This window comes from Lagopus muta, chromosome 2 (genome assembly GCF_023343835.1).
Source record: "Lagopus muta isolate bLagMut1 chromosome 2, bLagMut1 primary, whole genome shotgun sequence".
Taxonomy (NCBI): Eukaryota; Metazoa; Chordata; class Aves; order Galliformes; family Phasianidae; genus Lagopus; species Lagopus muta.
This window is the reverse complement of record NC_064434.1, coordinates 45,015,029-45,038,101: the sequence shown is the minus strand read 5'-3', so window position 1 is coordinate 45,038,101 and position 23,073 is coordinate 45,015,029. Positions and strand designations below refer to the sequence as shown.

General features: G+C 40.4%; 1 protein-coding gene across 2 annotated transcripts in view; it reads left to right on the top strand.

Annotated features, from left to right (window-relative positions):
• LAMA4 (laminin subunit alpha 4) overlaps window positions 1-23,073 on the top strand; it is a 96,951-nt gene that overhangs the window by 27,824 nt on the left and 46,054 nt on the right. For both annotated transcript variants that reach the window (XM_048935529.1, XM_048935528.1), the window contains exons 3-9: window positions 4,245-4,369; window positions 8,000-8,080; window positions 12,814-13,028; window positions 15,972-16,067; window positions 17,330-17,481; window positions 17,628-17,738; window positions 20,139-20,250. In XM_048935529.1, coding sequence (XP_048791486.1) covers window positions 4,245-4,369; window positions 8,000-8,080; window positions 12,814-13,028; window positions 15,972-16,067; window positions 17,330-17,481; window positions 17,628-17,738; window positions 20,139-20,250 — 892 coding nt within the window. The remainder of the gene's footprint in view (window positions 1-4,244; window positions 4,370-7,999; window positions 8,081-12,813; window positions 13,029-15,971; window positions 16,068-17,329; window positions 17,482-17,627; window positions 17,739-20,138; window positions 20,251-23,073) is intronic.

The following is a 23,073-nucleotide window of genomic DNA, read 5'->3' as shown; positions in this document are numbered from 1 at the left end:
ATGGAGGCATTTTCTAAAAGGAAAATGCACTTCAGCCAATCAGTTATAGTACAGTTTGCTGTTGGTGTAATGATGGTGAATGATGGTAGGCTGTAACCTCACACAGAAGCTTTCAGAAGCCAGGCTGCAATTACATTGGATTACTTTCTCTGAAACTGAATTGCCCATGAAGACAGGACACTTCTGCCTGCTTTTGTTCTATGAAAATAAAGGCTGTACTAACATGGGCATCTGGAAAGAATTCAGCTTCAGAATTTTAACTTAATGTAAATTTAAAACATAGTTTTAAAATAATTTACAAATTCCAGAGCATTTTAAAGAGTGTTGCAATATTTTTCACCTCATGGCTGTGTTTCTTTTTTTGAACTGTTTCATGTCTCACTCTGTTCTGTACAAAGATAGGCAGCAATTTTCTTTTCTGTTAGCTTCAGTGCTTTATTTCCTAAGAGATGTATCTAATGACTATTTTCTAGAGATCTTTACTTTAGTCTTCCTTGCTGTTAATAGGAAACCTATATATACACATGCATAGAGTTTCATCATTTGTAAAAGTAGATACCAATATCACTAAACATGTTTCTACAAATTTGTAAATACCTTTGAAAGAACCACTGACACAGGAAAGGCTGTGAACAATCACACACAGTCAAATTTATGACACCTACTGTAAATGATGGCTTTCATTCTAAAGCAGGTATGAATACTGGGACAATGAATACCCCTTGTAACTCTTAGAGCACAGCGCTTCTTTAAGATCCAGCTTCTCAAACGAGGCTATAAATGGAATTCTATTTTTTCTCCCATGATTATTTCTCTGTTAGAAATAACTGGTTCAGCAGTGAAACATTTTTTCAAACTACCAAACTGGTGTGCCTCAGCACTGAGAATCCCTCGTGAGCTATAGGGAGGATGTCCTCCCTGCCTCAGAGCTATCTCACGGGCTTACTATAGACTGCAGCTTTGTTGGAGTTGCCAAGCTAACTCAATATAAAGTATATAAGGACAATACTTTTCACTGTAAAAATGTAATTCTAAATACCCACAGGAGTGCTGATTTGTTAAATAAGATAAAGCCACTTTTACATAATCACTAACCAGAGAAAAACCACAGACATGCCTCCAGCATTTAGCAACCAGGCCTTTTGGTCAAGAGGGCCTTTTAGCATTTCCCTTCAGTTTAGAAGATGAAAAGTACTGCAAATGTATGGAGCAGCATCAGCTACCCTGCAGTCCTGCTGTGTTCCTTACAATAGAATCTGTGCTTTGGAAACCAGTAATGGATTTATTCTGCTAATGTCCCAGTGTTGCTTGGGGAGTTGAGGCCAAAAGAGGTGACACGAATGGCTCAGAGCAAAAATGAAGAGCATGGTGAAGGCTGAAAATGAATGCAGCCCACCTGAGGCCACTGCCAGCATATTAGATACAAGATTTTTATTTCTCTTTGAGCTCTCAGTTCCTACATTCTCATCTCTTTCTTGCAATATATCAAAATGGCATTTGCATTGAAGAAGAACAAATGCAAACTATTTTTAACATGTACTCACCTTCTGCTTTCTCCTGGTTCACACTGCATGCTTCAGTGGCCACGCAATGTCTGTGCTACCACAACAGGAGAGAGCAAGGGCCAGACATCTCTCAGGTGTTGCCCATAGCTCTGTCTTTATTTACTCTTCTCAGCTTCTCTGCTCTCAGTGGGCTTCTTTCCTTCCCCTCCTCTGAATCAGATGCCTATCATCTTAGAGCCATTTTGTTAACAGTACTTTCTGCTTTTGTGCATACTAAATACTCTCTTTACAGCAAATATTACTATGAAAAAAAACCCACATTTTGTTCTGCAGCTATTGGTGTCTAATATATTTAAAGATCCACAGAGAAAGAGATTTTTTGTTTTGTTTTGTTTTCCTTATCATATTCTACCTGCTGTAGAGCTCTCTGGCCAAATCACAGCTTTGTAGAAATAAATAGTTGCTGTGCAACGGGCTCTGCATGACTACAAAGAAAAAAAGCAATAACATATGCAAAGTCTCTCTGAATCAAAGAGTCTGAACTAAATTAATGAGTCCTAGGGACATTTATGTGATTCAAATGAGGAAGATTGGTAAAAAAAGCATATGATATGCTCTGTGCTCTGACAAGGATAATTGTCTTTTACTAAAATGATGAATTTTCAATGGAGATAGATGATAAGTACGCAAAGATATATGAAAACAACCCATCAGTGTTGCCAGGAGAAAACTCCACCACTAAACTAAACTCACAGGATTTAGATACAAAACTCATTTAGCAATGCAAGCACAAGAGAAACATAACTATTTGTTTTCATTAAATATCTTCCCTAATCTCATTCCTCTCTCCTCATACTTTTTTCTTTAAAGAACACACTGTAGTTGGAGTACAAAGTGAGGTTCAGATTTGTAGTATCTTGGCTTAATAGAAAATCAGACAGTAAAACTCATGCCCCCCTCCCACACCCAGTGCAACTGTAGGAACTCTGGCACAGACAGCACAGAGTAAAGGCTCACCAGCAGTCTTGAAACCCAACACACAACTTCCCACTTCTTTCAGGCATTGCCAGCTGCCAGCTCAGAGATGTCTGATGGGATTAAACAACTACCAGAGGAGAAGCTGGGCACCATGGTCATTTCCCAGCACCTATGCAAACTCTGAACACAACACAGGCATTTGCAGGGCCTAAGCAAAGTTTTCTGCAGACCATATTGGGACTCCAGTGGTGGCAAAAGGACCTCTTGTTAGGGGCCATTAGCCTGGCCTGTTTCTGATGCCTCTTTGCTTCATATTTTACCAGTATCCAAAGTTGCTGTAATAGGGAACGTTATGGAGTATGAATATCCATTAACTTCTCCTAGAAATCTTCACTCTCACAAATATTGTCATCTCCTGGCAGCAGGTTGGAGAAGTTTCTTATCTTCTGTGTAAAGTATGTTTTAGAATACTTAAACTCCTAATGGTTTTACGTAGTTCTGTCATGGAGCTTTGCTATCTCAAGCTTGCATAGCTGTTTGCATCCATACAGTATCAGTACAAAATGTTGTCCCTGGAGAGTTCCTATCCAGGGACTCTGCAAAACCCATTGAACAGCTGGAAGAAGGAAGAGAGCACTTCTGCACAGTTCTACTCTTTGAAAAACAATTCAGCAAGACAGCTAGTGTGTTTTTTCAATGACAGTCTCTGGGTATTTTGCTGAAATGGAGAGAAGAGCATTACCACGTGCATAGGAGAAAGCCCTCGTAACCTATCACATCTGAGTGTGTCCATTTCTCAATCAAATGATACAAAAATGCTTATTTGGGCCTGCAGAACTTCTGAATTCAATTTATAACTGCTTACAGATGAATTTGGACTTTTGGGGGGGGATTGAAAATGTTATCTGAGAGGTGCAGTTTTGTACCTAGCATGATGAAAAATTTTGCAAAATATTGTGTATGCATTACCATAGCTTGATTTACTGTCGTGGAACTCCAGCAATATCAGCCAGTGGCCAGTTTTCCTCTGCGTGATGAAACATGTTCCTCAAAAACATCAAACTGTAGACAGGAAATTTGCTTACAAAGTGAGTGACATCTTGTACCATTGCTCTGTAGTTTATAAAAAGGCCATTGCAAATGCAGTTTGTCATGGGAAAGAAATGTGTTAGACCCCTGCTTCTTCCTTCCATTTAACAGACCTCGTTTAAAACTAAGAAGGTGTAGTGATAAAACATCCCATCTCAGGACAAAAATCATCAGAATCACATTGTGTATTAGCCACCATCTGCCTGCAGATTCCCCTAATGCCCTTTTCCAATTATCAGGTCTAAGAAGCAGCCTCGCTGCTGAAATGTGCTGACAACATTTACCAGCAGATATTTTTTAAGTTGGTTTGGTAGCAGGAAAAGAGGTCTTTCCTACTGGCACTTACAACTCAAAGCTGTCAGCTACACCTGAGTGCCCATGACATCTCTGACAACAGCCAGTGCTGTTTCTGCTCCAGCACCCTGCACACACGTGTCTGTTTTGTCCTGTCATGCACCTTGCCAACACTTATTGGCTGGCCAGTGTAATCTCATGGAGCATTCTTATTTGTAGCAATAATAGTTACTATACAGTTTAGCTTCACCCATCAATGCCTTGAAGAGTTGGGGTCTGGCATCAGCCCCTATTCCGCTTGCCTTTCAGATACATGATTTCTTTCTGAATTAGGCAGCACCTTCATTTAACTTTCATTGCTCTCTCTTTTCACTGAAGGACTGCCAGAGAAACACAACAGGGGAACACTGTGAGCAGTGTCCAGACGGCTTTGTTGGTGACGTTGTTGGAGGAGCACCCACATTCTGCCAGCCTTGCCCCTGCCCCCTGCCAGAAGCTGCCAAGTACGTAAAATAGTCTCTGCTTTTATTTGTGCTGGTCTGGGCCCTTTGTAAGCTTGGGTAAGCATCCCTGCCTGTATGCAGCAGACAAAGCTTCTGCCCTTCCCAACTGAGAAAACTAAGAGCTGCTCCCATTTATTATCACAGGAAACAAAAACAAACAAACAAACAAACAAACAAAAAAAACAGTTTGTGACCTCTGGAGGGTAAAATCAACCAGGAGAAAGCATAGCTTGGCAAACTCCTGTGCTGAATCTGGGCAGAACTGAAAGGAAAGGGTGGGAGGACACTGTGACAAGTACGGTACCACATTAGTTGACGTAGCTACAATGGCAAAAAGCTCTGAAGCCTAAAAGTAAACCAAGACCAAGCTAAAGGCCTCCAGGGTTATCCATTTTGTGTCTTCAGAAGAAACAAAAAACTACAAACTGTGACCAATTAGTAGAAGCCTAGTGGCACATCAGTAAAACATCTGAACAACATATTATTAGCTCCCTTTTGCTTGAGGTCTGTGCTATATAAGAGGCATCCAGGCAAATGCCACTGTAGTGCACAGAGGAAAAGCTACTAAATACTTGCCAATAGGTTGAAGATACTTTTTACTGAGCTACCTCCTCCCCTTGTATTTTTTTCCCATTCCACTTGCAAGCAGGGCTCCTCAGCAAAGGGGAATTTTCTTATTGTGTTTGTTTACAGTTGCTATAGCATTTCTCATCCAGCCCCAAGGTGGGATGAGCCTCACTTTGCTCAGCTGCTCTGTGGCACAGGCTCAAAACAGCAACAGAGAGCAAAATCTCTCCAGCCAAACTCCACAGATTACCTCCTGACTTTCACAGTGAGCTGAGACATGAGGAGGGTCACAGGGTGAGAACAGCTATAGCTGAAAACCTGCAGCTCTGACTGGATTAGAAAGAAAACCCTCAAGAGACAGGGGGAAAACCTGGTTTTGCTTACATGAGTGAGCTCACAGACAAAACTTCCTGCTTCCTCCACTTTCAGCAGCAGAAGTAATGCCAGAAATAGGAGAACTATAACAATTGGAAGCATTGGTTTCTCCTTAGCAAAAGAAAATGATTATTTCTAACCTTCTGGACACAAAGTGTGTAAGAAGCACTGCCCAGCACAGTCCATGGGCAGCCCTAAGGCTTCAGCACATCTCCAGGCTGTCCTCTGCGCAGTGCCACTGGGCAGTGCATGGCCCGCCTGCCTCCACCAACCCCTGCCCACAACCCGCTGGGCTTCAGAGAAGTGCCCCTGACATTGGCAGCCCCACAGATATGAGGAACCTAGGATTAAGAGAGCCCTGAACTCCAAAGGGCAGCAGTGTAAGGTAGGGAAGAGAGAACAAAACTTGCCAGGAGCCGTCATGTGGATGATTCAAGAGCAACAGTACGTCATGCTTTTAAATCTATCCCTGTAAAAATCCACTTCAATTTTTTAAGGTTTTCCTTGGAATCAAGTCCTGAAGGCAGTTGTTAAAAGAGCATCCTGTCCCAGTTTGCCTTATGCCTGTATCTAAGTAATGTGAAGAAACTCCCTGCACAGCATCTTGCATGACAGAGACCTGGCCACAGCAATAGCCTTCAGCTGCATGTGGAACACAGGCAAATATTAATGACTGAGCAACATTCAGCCTTGCATAAGTAAATTCAAGGAATAACTATCCTTTCATATTCTTGTAATTTTCCTCCATTATATCCTAATCCATATATACTGAGGCAAAATACAGTAACTCTACCAGAAATCAGAGAAGCATTAGAAGTCTCAAATAAAGAACATACAAAGGATATTGTTTTGTCCCCTGTATTGGAAATAACCAGTGAGCCCATAATAGATGAAATGACCAAGTCGGCAAGCTGACAGACTTATCAGACACATACTTGCTCTTGGGATCCATCTGTGTGTCTCCAGATTTTCTGGAAAGATCATATCTGCCCTGCAAACTTTTGGAGTAAACTACATGAAGCATAATGTCATCTTTTTGGAACAAAAAAAGGGGATGGACATTGCTTCACATTCAGCAGATGTTACTTCTTTTTAAACCAGAGGGAATTTTATGAACTTTTTTTCCCCTAAAAGATCACAAAAATATAAAGCCTGAGGAAGCCTTCAGCCGTATTTCATAACTTAAATCCACAATGTGGTTTGTTCAACTACGTGAAGGAATTAGCTTCTGTTAAAGAAGAAGAATGCTGCCAAACTCATGATTTTCTCAACAAATTCTCATAAAAGCCTTACTGAAGTTAATTTGTGAATTCTATGAGAAGGATCTCATTTTGTGTTCTCTCTGGTTATACAAAATGTTTTCAGACAACACCAACCCAGACACAGATGTATTTGACCCTGGATATCCCACCAGCTAAGAAATACTGCTGGGAATTGAAATTTTGCAGGAATTCTTGTTGCCCCTTAATACCTCTAGTTCCTGGAAAAAGCTGTGTGTGGATCATGCTCTTTCTCATCACTCTGAGAGTTTTGAAATCCTGTGGAGAAGGGATGAAAACTGCCACAGCTGCACAGCACAGCTTGGCATCACACTGAAACATGAGACAGACAAGAGGACAAAGACTTACAGTCATTCTTGATGCTGACATTTCTCAAGGGGCATGCAGCCATTTAGGAATTGGAGCTAGTACCGCTCAGGATGAGGTTGGCAGTAGGACTCACAACTTCTACTTTAGCAATCACAGGCCTACAGCTGGCAACTGCTGCCACTTAGTATGCTGGTTGCCTTCCAGTGCTGGCAGGAATTTGGACATGCAGATTGCAAACTAACTGAAAACATCTTTAGGACTGTATGCCTTATTACAGCAGATGTATTTAAGTCATGTACATCACTGTATTTGAAGCGAATGGGATTTGCACTTTCCAAATCTGGCTGCTGCTGCTCCTCGGATGTTCTGTTTTGTTAAACAGTTGTTAAATCCTGAAAGCATACAAAAGCAAGAGATCCATGTTTTAGAATCTTAGCAATGGAAATTACTGCATAAGGCATTTCTGCAGTCAGCATAACTAATTGGCAAGATGGTCACACAAGAGGCACTAAGGTCTTTCCAGCTTTCTCACAGAGATGGTACAGCAGCCTTTGTTACAGCACCAGTGAGTTCAGTTTTCACCCTGACTACTCCCAGATGAGATCCGAGGAAAACTGTGAGATTTGCACAGGAAATTACTGCACCCATTCCAGAACCTGAAGGGCTCTCTGCAGTGTTTTTTGTAAGCAACATCATGTCCCTTAAAAAAAAAGACAGGAAGCAATGAGGTTTGCACAATATACACATTTATCCTAAATCCCTGATCTAAATCGTGTAGCAAAACCTGTAGGTGTCTCCAATCTATGCTGCAAGATAGAAATTTGTATGTATCTGGGAACTACATAGCTATATATATAAGTAGTGTATATAGCTATACACTACTTAGTGGTTCTAATTAACTAATTAAAAAGACTAGACAAGGGGTTTAATATGCAGCACATACAGAGCTTAGGTAAACCTATGAAGGAATATTCAACAGTGAGAAATAATCAAGAGCCAGAGTTTGCACTGACAACCTATGTCCATTGTTTGTGAAGAAATACTCCCAACTGTTTGCCACTGCCTGCTATTCTAATGAGTTACTCTAATGAAATTCCAGCTTTGCAGTCTCCTGTTACCGAAAAAATGGAAATGTGCGTTGTGTCTGTAAGGAAAATTATGCAGGACCGAACTGTGAAAGGTAAGAAACTAACAAGATGACTTAATGGTCAATAGTACTGAAGTTCAGGAACCTTCAAGGGAGCCTTTACATACACGCAGGGAGAAGCCCTGCACAGAGAAATCCTGTATTCATTTGACTGAATCATGCTTGTTCAAGAATCTTGTCTAGTTCCTAGCAAAATCTATAAAGGCTCCCTGTGGAGACATGTCAGGTAAGACAGACTTTTATATCTAATGTTCTTTGACCCAATCCTTGCACTCTGTGTACCTCTAAATGGTTATTGTACTAACAGGAATAAAATTTAAAAATGAAAATACAAACCAGAAAGATCAGCTGAAATGAAAAGTCACCACCATAGATGCCTCTTGCAGTGCTCCACTTTGAAAACATAACAGGCTTCTGCTGATTAAATGTTTCAAAAGCAGAAAAGAAAATGCCTCATCTGATCAAATTCTTAATGAGCAGATGCTTTCACTAAATGTGCTTTACATGCATTATTAAACAAAGTCAAGCAAACAACCACAGGTCAGTGTTGCTTTTCAACTCTTATGCTCTCAAGCAATTCCAGTAAACGACAAAGTACACAAATAAATGGAGATCTGCAGTAGAAATATAACTTATTGTCCTGTCTTATAAAAGGCCATATTACCATGGACACACATGGACAATGCTACAGTGAATTTCAGAGGTGGAATTATAATTCTCCTTGAGCAGACAATAAATTAAAACCACTTTAACACAAAGACTATGGAACAGTTCAGACACTGAATTTCACAATGTTTTATTTTGACTTTTCTTAAAGCCCCTGAACCATATAAGAATTCCACTCCACTTCCCAGTCCACTTTCATTAACGAGCAAGGTTTGAATTCAGATGATACTTTACTAGAGAGAGATAAACATATGAAGAGAAAGGTAAGATCAAAAAGAGAGTGAAGACTTTTGCCCTTACAGAGGATGCAAAAACATCAGCGTATTACCTCTGCATCACTAACACAGTGACAGCAGTAGTGAAAAGCCCTCTAGACAGATGGCACAAAATGAAAAAAAAAAAGAAAAAGAAAAAAAAGCCTGTTTCCAGGGCTATGGCTGCATGCTTTTGTTCTTAGGAAATGTCAGATGTATACACAAAGGATAATGCAGACAATTAAAAGGTCAGTGAGGTTTCCTAATGGTTATTAAAATGTCATCCTAGACTACAAGCAAATCAAATCCCATGAAATGAGAAGCAGATTCATAGCAGCAGCGGAGAATGGCAGCAGCTTTTCTTTCTAACAGCCACTACCCAGCCTTACACACTGCAGCTGTTTCAAAATATGTGTAGATGGGTTAGAAAAAGTTTCAAAAAAAAAATCAGCCTGTCCTGGTCACTGCATTAAGCCCTTTGCAAACTGCTGTGCTAAGTGGTTTGCAGTGACAAAGAGACCTTTCCTTCTGCTAGGTGGCTGGTCCTGCTCCTGGTTCATGTCAGATAGGACAAAAAGCATTTCAAAGACTAACAAGAGATGCTTGTCTGTGTTCACTTGTCAAAGAACAAGCTAACACTAGCTGCTGGTGTTGGCAGCCATTGCACCATAGGAGCACCAAAAAGAGAGGGGACATTACTCCTGCCCATCCCACATCCCCAGGGGAGAGGAAGACTACATCCTATCAGCCTCCTTCTCTCCATGCCCCCTGCCAACTGCCTGCAGGGGGACAGGGCAGCGGGACACCCTTCCTTGGACAGTGGCTGCATGACAACATGCGCCAATCTCCTGGAATTGTGTAGGAGGCTTCCCTGTGCTAAGTCAGGGCCTTGGCACAAGTCTAGCTAGTTTCTTTTACATGTGCTGGTGAATAATATGAAATTATGGAGGTCTTTCCTAGGAACTGTGAAAACCACCTCTCAGTTCAACATTTAAGAATGAGTCATTTTGCTCCTGGACTCTGGCAGTAAAGCACTAAGGTGACAGCAGATGAAATGCAGGTTTTGCTAACATCCAAATGTAAAAAACTATAATTGAACAAATTATGCTTTAGATTCCAAAGTGAACAGAAGAAAATAGTCCTTTTGGCATTGCCAGGGAAGGGGAAGTTAATTTCTTACTCACCAGTAATTGCAGGAAGCAAATAAGGCTGTAAAACGAAACAAAGATAGCCTAGCAGCTTTACTATCTCCACAGTGCTGACAAATCATGTGGGAGAAGAAATATTCTTTCTTAGCAACAAAGAGCCCCTTACTGATGCAGCAGAGGGAAAATACATTTATCACAGGCCTCTACTTTTCCAGACCATAAAGCACAAAGATGGAGCAATAAGTTTCCACTCAGTAGTCCCTCCTCTTCTCATGCTACCAACCATTCAAAAGAGGAAAGGCACAGACCAAACATATAACGTCCTCTGAGAAGCAAAGAGAAAGGAAAAGTGAGGGTGACACATTTATTCACAGCTCTAAAAGTTCCTATTTGTTTTAGACAGCTACTCTAGATTAGCAGATACGGCTAATAAAAGTGAGTCAGATGATTGTAAAAAGCAGGACTTTCTTCCAGGCCCACAAATTTATCTGTGAGGAATTGCCCACTGCATTTCTGGCAAGTGAACTGAATGGTGTATTTCTGAAAATAAAATGTCACCTTGTCCTTATGAGAAACCATAGCCCTGATGGGGAATAGAAGGCAGTCATTGGTAGTCACTGTCTGAAAGCCTACACTGGCTGGTACTACAGTCTCACCTGAGCACAGCCCAGTGGCTTCTGTGATCTGGTAGACACATCAGACAGATGATTATTTGGAAAATTATCTAAGTATAGAAGATAAAAGAGAAATGCTGCAAGGTATTGAGAGCTCACAGTAAAACAAATGGCTCAGAAGATTTAAACAACAATAGCAAAAAAAAAAAAAAAAAAGGAGAGATTTCTGTACATATACATCTTGAAAACTTGAAATTTTGGACAATGTGACTGTCCCACATTGTCTGAAATATTAGAAAATTTTAGTAAGCCTTTTGGCATGACTAAACAGAAGCATCACACATCACTGCCTGCTCTAACTTCCATGGAAAAGGGGAGCAATTCCACTCCAGTCAGTTAAATCACAATCTTTATGCTCAGAATTGCATTCACATTTATTTGAGTGCAGAGAACTCCCGGCCACATTTTTGTTCTTTACATCTGGGTCACGCAAGTGATAAGATCTGCAACAAAAATTCTGGCAGCGCTGCAAAGAGACAAACAGACTCTTTGCCACTGGAAAAGACAGTATTTGAGGCAGCCAAGTGGTTTATATTAAGATGCTTAAAATTTTATGTGTTTTTTTTACTGTGGGGGTTCAGGACTGGAAAATGAACAAAAGAGCCTTGAGGAAATGGCTTCTGTTATGTTAAAAAAAAAAAAAATGAACAAAAACAAAAAAAACCTTCAGCAAATGTAGGAACAGAAAACTAAAAGCTCTTATCAGATCTCCCACATTTTCATTGTTGAGACAGAGCAGAACCAAAATTTGTCTGTGTTCATATTTTAGGAGACAATAGATCTCATCTTGTATCCCCAGCCAGAATCTTGAGAAAATTAAACTGAAGTGCATGAGAGCTCACCCTCCTCACCCACAAATAACAGAACAAACAGTATCTGAATGCCGGGCTTTATGGATGGGAGAAAAGACCGGGACAACAGGGTGATAAAACAGGATAACAGAGTACTCCTTAACTAAATAATTACAACAACCTTTCAACCCTCTCACTTCTTCAATGAGCAATCATTACACCAGCTAGTTACCCCTTCCCTGCAGACATTCTTCTTTCCCATAAGTTTGGGGCCACAAGTCCCCAGCCTCTGTAGTGCAGACTGCAGGGTCACAAGCTCTCCTGCCACCCTGCAACAATGCCACAGGCCACATAGGCTGTCTCCATCCTGCCAGCTGACAGCCCTGGCTCCCTAAATTAGGAAGCTCTCTGCTTCCTAAATACTTCTGGTTTGTCTAGACTTCCAACAATCACCACAGTTTCAGTACCTGGCCCATTTTATGATGTAACAAGCATTCAACACAAACGCATCCCAAAAGTGACTCTTCTCTGCAAAGCCTGTTGCTTATTTCCTGCTCTCCCTCTGCAACCCTTCAGAGACATCCTCTCCTCTTGGGCTCACAGACATTCTTACTGTTTGGCCTCAACCAACAGGCTAACAGAACAAACCAAAAAAATGCTGTGGATGTAATGGATTGATTCAGCACCTGTTTGGTTCTGCAAACACTAGCTGCCATCCCAGTGCCACATCACAGACATATTTTTTAGTTCTCTTCCAGTCTGAACTCTGTTATCTGCAATCATAATGAAAATAACATCTGAACTTCCTCTAAGTTTCCACATCACGAAAAGCAGTCTCTTGCCCCAGTTTCCTATAGAACACAATATAGTTGGAGAGATCCAAAGCTGAAAGAGACCAAAACAAACAACAGAACTGCCTCTCTGCCAAGGTCATGCTGTTATATTTTAAACAATGGAGAACAAATCACTGCCCCACTAAGGATACAAAAAAAAAATAAGGCAGAGTAGAGTGACTGAGATACCAGAAGTGTTCAAGAAGGGAAAAATTAAGTAATAGGACAGTATGAGATTAGAGCATAAAAAAGCATCTTCAGAAGTACAGTTCCTAACTTCTGTCCTTTAGTGATTGCTGACTGTCAGCAGTTCATGAGAACATCAATTAGGTAAGAGAATAATGGTACTACAGATGAGAATGGCATTGCAAGTCAACTTTGGGCTTGCTTCTCCTTTTAGGTGTGCCCCTGGTTACTACGGGAATCCTCTGCTAATCGGAAGCACTTGTAAAAGATGTGACTGCAGTGGCAACTCAGACCCAAACCTGATTTTTGAAGACTGCGATGAAGTGACCGGCCAGTGTCGCAACTGCCTGCACCACACCACGGGCTTCAAGTGTGAGCGATGTGCTCCAGGTTACTACGGGGACGCTGTATTCGCTAAAAATTGCACAGGTATTGTCTGTAGTTCAATGTAATGGAGCAGAAAAAAGTTGGTACTGCATGGGGCACAGACTGCCTCCCAGAGATGTTTAAATCAGTCATCAGATGCCTGGGAGTGGGCCTGGGAGGCGGGGGGGTTCTGGCCACACTCCTAGTGCATTACTGTAGATGTTCCATCAGCTAAATAACCCCTGAATCTAGCCTGTTTTCCATTACCCATAAGGAATTCTCAAGAGCCCAGACCCCATATCCCAACTAAATGCCAGACAACACTTTGTCCTCATGCCCTTTGTCATTGCTTTGGCTGTGGGAGGAGAGACTGCATCTTTCTGCAAAGAGATGAGAAACAACCACAGCTAAAGGCAGAATGCAAGTGCTCAGAGCAAGGACCTTGGAGCTCCCTCCCAATCCCATTGCCAGAATCCTTTCCACAAGGACAATAACACAAATTAGGAGGATGGATTACTCCTAACTCTCAGCTTGATTTGAATGTAAGGCATTGAAGCTTGCAACCAGCTTAGACATTTGAAGTACTCCTGGGTTCAAGGTGCAATCCCTCGTATGTCTGCAATGTCTTGATAAAATTTCCATACTTCTTGTAACTCAATATGCACCTGGAGTTTTTATTCACTTACTACAAAGTGTTAAGTTCTGGATCCTGGAGATTAGAAACTGTGAGGACAATCTGGACTCAAGTGTTTTTTGTACAGCAGTCTTCATTTACGCATACAGTGTATGATGCAGTTCCTTCTTGTTTCCTGTTTCCAAAGTATAATTCACCTCACTAAGTTACATTAATTCAACTTAAGCTGAATAGGGAGAGGAGGTAATACACCATAACCCCAAAAGCTGATCACAGGTATCCAAACAAGCCAAAGACAGAGGCTGCAGGAACTGCACATCCTGAAGCTTTATTCACATCTGGATCTGGGCACCCAACATATGCCCACAATTCAATCTCTGTGATTTTGAGGTTGTAAAAGCAATTCCTGCTTACGCATTTCATTTTATGCTTTCAGCAATCTTTTGGCTGACTCTAGCAAATGCTGATTTTGAAGTATTGTGTTTCAGAAAGTTATGCAGTCCTCATTCTACCTTCACTTCTGCTAAACACCCAAATGTGTTGTACTTGATACATGGCAGCTGCAATGATCTCCTGCATCAGTCAACAAATCCATGATAACCAAACTATTGTGGTAGCTTGCAAGGCAAGCTTATAGTTTATTTGGCAGTTCAGAATGACTAGAGTTCTTATTTAGAACATATATTGATTCTCAAACAAGATAATTATCTTCTTTAAAACAAACAGTCAAAAAAAACCCCATAGTATTAAAAAGTCTATGTACACATTTTTCACAGAATATCTGAAGAGGTATACAGAATAAATAAAAAAAAAAAAAAGAAAAAGAAAAAGCAAGCAATTACTTCTATCCAGCTAAGATCATCCTTTTTTCTTTCATGCAGAAGAAAAAGTTTTTGTAGTTGTCAACAGCAGTTTTCAGCCTCCTTTCATTAAATTTCTTAATTATGTGTCCTTTATCCACACTTCAAAGCTTTCTACAAGTCTCCCTCAGAAACGCAGGTAAATTAGAAACTTTCTCCACTAGTAAACCACAATAGTACTGAAACTCTGAACTCCCTATTAAAAATTTGGTACCTCTTGAACAAGTTGATGAAATATTGTCAGAACTGCTTTTGAAATGAATTTACTATAAGCATTTGTGTAACAAGCTAAGAGTTATCCAGTTCAATAAGAAGACACAATTTGATTTTCTTGAGTACTAACCTAATCCAAACTAGAGCTGTGATATAGATCCTGTGATACAGGTTAAGAGAAATCTCTGCTTTCAACTGAGATTTCTCTTTCACTTCTTAATAAAAGAAATAGCAAAACAGTGTAGATTCAGGAGCTGCAATACGCCAATTCAAACTTGTGGAGAAGTCAAAAGGTTGATTACCTCATAACATTCTTAACCAACTTCTTTCATCTCTAGTATAAAGAATGAATACTTCTAACTTTGGTTCAGTTACAAAGAAATATTCCAGTGTTAGAGTATAGTGTTGACTTTGAGGCTGTATTACAAATTTTCATAGAAAATTCCTTGAATGCTCAATGTGGAATGTAAATATAAGGAAACTCACAGAGAACAATGAATGTGCTGCAGTAAAATGGCAGTAACAAATTTTGTTAGATACGAGATTCTGCTGAAACCATGAATCACAAGAGTAAAATGAATTCCAGATAAGTCACTGCTGTTCCTCTATTTTGCTAATTTTTGTTATTCTATCAAAGCGTTCCAAGAATATTTTAATCTTGAAAATAATATATTTTTAAAGGCCAATTAAATCTCGAGACACTTTAGATTAAAAATTAAACTTTCTAAAAAGCCACTTGTGTTGGCAAAAGAAATGCGGCTTACTCAGTTTAAAAAAAATGCTAAACCTCACTTGTTCTTCATTTTAAGTGGTAGGAGATACTTACTTCTTGATATGATCAAGCTGGAATTAGAGTCCACTATCAGTCCCTGACAGCTGGAAACTTTATTTGGTGGGAGCCTGACACAGCATTGAGAAGTTCCACAGGCCTGCAGAGAGTTACATAACAAGTAATTAACATCAGCTGTACTGCTTCCCTTAGCACATCTCCTAAACGTCACCCTCTGCAGATGGTAATGTACAACGGCACCACTGGACAACTCTGGCCTTTCTGCCTCTGCTTTTGACCAGCTGGGAAGCTTTGAACAAGTCACTTCAGCACATACCTTCTGTGTCATGGCTGATATTTCATCTGGTCCAACCTATGTAATTAAGGAAAAATCATTCAAGGAAGCCCTTGATTTTGGTTTGATTACCTTTGCACAATCCCACGTACAATCATTTCATTACTCTTGGAATGGGAAAGCTGGGTTGAACATTTTGAAGATTACTATCTTAAAACCCTTTTCTTTTCCTCAGCATGTAACTGCGGTGGGAGAATGTGTGACAGCCAGACTGGAGAATGCCTCGCAGACAGTCCTGTAGTTTCTACTGGCACAGACTGCCCAACCATCAGTAAGAATAATATTATGAGACACCAAAAATGAATATCACTCTCAGATGCTTGCAGATACTAACTTAACAGCTCAGCTCTCTCTCCAGTGCACACTTGTACCATGATTCTGCAGGGTACTTAAACACGCAAAAATCCAGTGCCCTACCAACTGTGTATTTTAATTCATACTTACTTGCCTGACTGAGCCCATGAATATGTTCAGCTCTATAAAACAGGCTATATGTTTAGGTACAAACTGCAGAGCAGTAGGGATGTATCATGAAAATTACTTCTCTAGGCCTAGAGATACAGAGCCTGCAAAAAAAAAAAAATAGCCCTAAAATGCTACCTTGCATATATTTCTGTTTTTCTCATTTTATATGAAATATAAATTGTTACTGTTGAATTTGACATACACACATCAGTCAGTTTCTTTTCAGCTGTCTGCCCTATTCTAAATACAAGAAGCCTGTTTCAAAAGCACTGTTACAACTTCTAGTGAATACTGATAGTTTTAAAAAGATAGCATTAAGACTATAGTACTATACAGACTATGTGTCACCTATGGATTCCTAAGTCTGTTCCCAAGAAGAGAGATCACGTGTCCAGAAGCACAATCAGAAGAAAAACATTTGGCAGCTGCTGCCATCAGGAAAACAGACTGTACAATACCAAGCAAAAGTTCCTACAGGAATCTGTGTTTCATATTCATCTAAGCCTCCTGCATTTACTGGTGGCACAAATGTCACTAAAAACAAAGTAGTATTGCAAACATTCTTACAGGACAAGGGTGCAGTTCTGCAGCAGCATAATTCAACATGTCAAAACTCTGCTTTGAGAAGTTGCCATTCTAATTGGGTAGACAGCCAAGCATCTGGCTGCTAGACATCCTTACTTCTCATATCACTAGATTTAAAATGCAGAGTTCTGGCTGCTGGCAAAATGAACTTGTTTTTTTTTTTGACCCTCATCTGTTGTTCACTGGGACACAAACACGTGGAACCTCTAGGGAATAGCCAGGAAATGCCTCATCTCCCGCTCCCTACTGATTGCAGTGCCGCCTCGATGGCCCTTCAGAGCAGTCCCATCTGGTGCTGCTCAGCTGGAAGCATCGTGCCTGTCCTGTGGGACCTTGGGAGTGGGTGGATGAAAGGGAAAGAAAAATGGATATAAATCAAGGCCCATCCATTTCAGAAAGAGGAAACCCCATGGAGCACACAAAAGTAAATTTAAGATGTTAAGTTTCACAAGCACTAAAATGACACTTTTATTTTCTCATCAGGCTGCGATAAATGTATTTGGGATTTGACAGATGACATCCGGTTAGCAGTGCTGGCTATTGATGAAAGCAAATCAACTTTATTGAGCATCTCTACAGGTGTTGCAGCTCAGAAACGTTTGAATGACCTGAACCTCACTACTACCCATCTCCAGGTACAAATATTGATGATGTTTTGCTTTTTTTTTTTAATGTAATTTTCATCAATGGGTTTCCATCCATTCATGTAAATTTACATATCCGCCCTCAGTGCAGAAATTTGGTTTGGGATGTGCTGACTTCTTATTTTCCCTACACACAGGCAGCAATGTCGAAAAAAAAGGACCACTCCACACTTTGGACCATCGAGGTCGATGATGCTGTGGATGACATGAATGATCTCCTGAGAGAGGCAGAAAACCTGGATGACCAGGTTTGTTTACAGCCAGTGCACAGAGGCCTTGTGGCATGTGATATTCTCATGCTGGCAAACAACATTCACTGCATAAGAGTGACCTGAAAGAAAGTTAGGATAATGTTTTATTTCTCAACTTTCCACTTTACTGAGGCTCTAAATTAAAAGTGCTAAAGACCCACCAAGTCTTCTTCCCAGGAAAGGAAGAGCCAAACTTTTCTGAGCATAGTCAGAGGTTTGTCAAAGACAGCAAAGAGCCCTCCCTTGGAATCTAGTTCCTTTTTCCTCCTATTACATCATAGGCACAGTAGACACCCTGCCTTGCAATTTCAAACCGAAGTAACCAACATTAAATTTGGACTGACTTTAGGAATCTTCATATTATATTTATTTTACATGTATGCCCTTGTAAAATTCCATTTAGTCTGATTAGTCACTTCACAGTGTGCTACAAAACTGCTGGTTTAAAAGCCTTTTTAGGTACCCACTGAGATGGGAGCCTGATCAGCACTCAAGATATGTTTTAACACAATTATTATCATAAATGTTACATCCATATTCAATTGTCAGGCCATAAAATTAAGGTTATCTGCTCTCAGCTCACAGAACACTTTCACTGCACCCTGAAGGAATACTGATGCGCTATGTCTCAGGTTGGATATTGGGAAAAATTTATTCTCAGAAAGCATGATGAGGCACTGGTACAGGCTGCCCAGGGAGGTTGTGGAGTTACTGTCCATGGAGGTGTCCAAGAAATGTGTAGATGTGGCCCTGAGGGATGTGGTTAGTGGGCTCATGGGGGTGAGTTGGATTGGACTAGATGATCCTAGTCATATTTTCCAAACTTAATGATTCTATGATTGATTCTGTGTTAAGAATGAAGTTCAAAATTGCATCTCTTCTATTTTAAATGAATATTATTGAACAGCTTTTTGTTAGTGAAATATATAAATTTTAGGGAAATACACCAGGCTATGTTATTTCCAGCCAGAGACAACCACAGCTGACACAGCAATTGGAGTGTCTTTCATGCTTATTGCAAAACACCACATCTTACGTTCAACACGTTTCCTGCTCAGGCTCCAAGCAAAGCACAGGGCAAGTGCCCCATGCCACTGGGGAAATGAGGGCCATTAAGAGAACCCCTCATTCGCGCAGCTATGCTTCCCACTAACCTTTTGGAAACCTTGACAGCAGTAAAGGACAAGCCCTTCAAAGACTGAAAACAAGCAAGCAGACAATACAAGCCTTCCACTAAGCCCGGCCGTGTCGGCGTGGCCTCAGGCGCCCCCTGGTGCCAACGCCTCAGCAGGTCTGGCGCCGCCATGACGCGAGCACAGCAGGAGCTCGAGCTCTCCAGTCTTCACTCCTATGCTCAGACAGATTTTACAGTGTGGATTTTCGCTGCTGCAGCCCTAAAATGGCACTGAACTGAACACTGCGCCACTGCGAAGCGTGTGGTGCGGGCTTACACGCATACACGTGGTCAGCAGCCATGTTATCTTCTCCTTCCTTAGATATACCAGTGAAAATCAAATCTAAGGAATGTCCAGATCATATGATAGCCGTGCCAACGTAAATGTTTACCTCTCTAACAGCTTCACTCAGTGCCTCACTTGTTTGGGAACCATCACCTCAATGCACATATGGGAAATGCAATGGGGAGTGCAGCCCCAGCCATAATACAGAACATCAGGGGACCTGTCCTTACTATGACATGCAGTGAATGGTGGAGCACTGGGATAGATTGCTGAGAGAGGTTATGGAGTCTCTTTCCATGGAGATCTTCGGAAGCTGTATGGGCATGGACCTGGGCAACCTGCTGTTGGTGTCTTAGCTTGAGCTGCAGGGTTGGACCAGAGGACCTCCAGAGGCCCCTCCTTGACCTTCACCTGTATTTATGGCTTTTGTGATGAGAGTGTGGCTATGCTCTTCCGGGCCTTTTGAATCCTCATGCTTGTTTTATTAATTTTAACAAGTTGCAGAGCAGGCAACCTCGCATGAGGGAGACAGTGATCTAAAAATGGTGGTGAGCTTCATGCCTTCCTCTGCAGTCTCTACACTTACTCAATAAATGTAATATCCAGCAAAATGAGCCAGCCCTACTAAATGCCTAGGAGATTCGGCAGATGGGAGGTTTACAACTGTACATAATTTATGACAATTTGATTGCAGCAAGTGATGGATAAATGTGGGACAGATTTTAATCTTTCACTCTGCAATACTGAAAATATCGACAAGACAGCCCTTCACTTCAAACAGCTCTGTAAATACCACTTTATATGATAAATGGACTTTTGCATGCTCATCAGGAAAAAGCTAAATGTGTGTTTACACTGCTCAACTCCACACATGCATACAGATCTGAAAGAAAAAAAAAAATAAATCTAATATCTTGCTTACATGGTTTATTCATAGGGAAATGAAGCTTCCAGCAAGGGTCTACTGGTACAGAAGGAAACCATGGAGACCAACAGTCGTGCTACTCAGCTCGTGCAGAAGCTTAGTAATATGAGGGATAATATTCAAGGTAAATAGATTTATTTCTAGTTCAGCTCACTGTGAAGCATGTATTAATTAAACTTCCAGCAAAAAAACGGCCATAGCTCCCGGGTACTCTGACGAAGCAATCCACACATAAGGCCACTAGCACCTGCAGTACCATGATGAAAGGTTGTCTCTGAGTGGTCTGACAACTAGAATAAGTGCATCTCCTTCATTTTTTTCATTCTGAAAAAGAAAAATAATAATAAATAAGTTTACATGAAATACTTTAAGATAATTCAATTTGTAACCTCTGATTGTTCGAATAGATAGTCAAGGTATTTATATATACTAGTGGTAAGAAAAAAAAATAGAGTTGATATCAGATTGGAACTGATTGCAGCCACAAGCACAAGAATGGGATTGGAGGTGAGAACGTTTGGTGCCTTCTTTTATAGCAGATTGATGAAAGTGCTCTTTTCCAGTCTTGCAGGTAAATTACAGAGTACACACAAATGCTAGACAGATTTTTTTTAAATACCACTTTTCCTTTTGAACCCATGTCAGTCAGATCTGACTAAGTCTGGTGATCCCTCTGGTGAATCACCAATATTCTGCATTTTAGCAAATTGTTTCTTGGTAGAACTATGTTGATTGATATAGCATCATGCAAAAGCTTCTAAAAAGAAAAAGATGCTGAATAGTACACTATTTTGTGGATGTACTGAATCCCCAAGCTCACTTTGGAAGGTGGTGATGTTTTTCTCCTCAAGTTGTTTATTGCTTCATCTGACCAAAATTTCTGGTTGAGTTTGAGTTCAGACCCATCCAAACAGTATTAAAGGGTGACTGTTGTCTTTTTTTTTCCTGAAATACATAAGTAGAGTTAGAAAACTACATTTTCATTGGCCTCTCATTTCCCCACAAAGTGAAATGCAGAATTTTAAACCAGATGGCTAGAGCAGACTGTCAGAAATGGTTATAGGGATGCTGTCTCACAGCAGGAGAGGTAACCATGATTAAGAGCTTCCAAAATTAGAAGAATGAAACCAAAAGCTTTTTCATGTTAACATGAGACAAACTGTCTCCTGTTATCTCAGTGTCCTGCTCATCTGTGCATACGATACGTGGAGATGCAAGTGAAACTTAAGTCCATCTTTGGGCAACATGCTGGAGCAGTAAAACATCTCTAGAACTAACATAAATTTCAAAACATAATTTCTCTTCTGACTGTAAATGTACATATTTCAGACCTTCCCAGGGGAAGATTTGTTTGATTTACAGCCAGGAACTGCTTGGATCTTCAAGAATTTTTACTGTACTATACATCAAAAGTTAAATAACAACAGTGAACACCTTCCCAAGCACAACTGCAAGTCCAATATGATCATCTTCATCTGGAGTATCTGTGACATAATAGTATCATAATGGTATATAAAACTAAGATTACACCAATCTCTGCTTCTTCTTCTATACCTACAGAAAGGAATAAAATCCAAGGGAATATATGCAAAAGCATTCCAGTCCCCTGTACACCTCCATCACAAAAACATTATTTCTGCTGAAGAGCACACTGATTTCTCCCAGTCCTTAGCAAAGCCGAGAGTATAAAAATCTGTGTGTGGCACCAGAACAGAAAGTTGCCTGGTAGGTGAGGTTAAAGAAGCCTTTTTCAATTAATAGAAATCCTTAACTAACAAACTTGAGTGGTTCTGACTTAGAGCAGTAATTTCAACTTCTGTGGCAGCTTTTGTAAGGAAGAGCTGTGACGTATCAATCATTATCATTGCTGATCATTAGCTCCATGGATGTTTTAACCAGCACTTTAATTTCAACAAATACAGTTAACTTAACTTGTCACAAAAATGAGGCAGGCTAAGACCATGCACACATAATTCTAAAAATGTACTGCATTCTTACATCCATGATTCTAGATCATCTTTAATTACGGGGTCAATCATTGCATTTTATTTCTACAGTTTCTGACTATAGGTATCAGCCTAAACTTCATTAATTGTCATAAGTATTCACTGGCTGACTTGTGTAGATAATTCTTTTTAATCATCGGTTGTCTTGGGGAGAAAAGGGTGCGCAGAAGGCAGAAATGTTTCTAGTTTAGGACACAGATAGCAGAAATCAGGTTGAGCTATTGTAGAAAACCAACACCTGTGCCTGCAATTAAGAGTGCCCGTTCACCCAGAAAGGAAGTTAGAAACAGGTGGGTGAAAATGATTTTCACCATGCCCAAAATCATTCTCTTCTATCTCTTCTGTAGAAAGTGAACCAGGTCCTTCTGAAGATAAGATGTACATGCGTGCCCATTTTCATACACGTATTTGTCTGTGCATGCCAGTAGGAGAAGAAAAAAGAAAGCTGTGGAGCCATTCAGTTACTGCTGAGACTGAGACTTCAGAGCTTCACTAATGAGTTCAGGAGCCATCCGAAACTGCATGAAAAGATACTCTGCCAAGGAATTTGTTGTGTCACAGTGATACATACATACTTTATTAAAATTTTCAGATGGCTTTGGCAGATCTGCTTATTCCCAAAACTGGTGATGAACACAAGCCAAAGCTATTCAAGGGTACAAAAGAAGACATGGTTGGTATTTGAATCCAGAGATGAAAAAGTGAGAAAACTTCATAATGTTTGCTCTGGGAATGGGTAAACTCAATTTCAGCTGCAAGGATCCAACAGCATTTTCTGAACTGAAACTAAAACCTTGAAATACTACTCATCTCCAAACCAGCAAGCCATCATCAGACCAGAAGTTGTATGTTATATCTTAAAGGCGCCTCAAACTTCTTCAGATGGCCAAAGAGATTATTTTAGTCTCCTTGCTGCTATTGTTATTTAATAAACATCATAT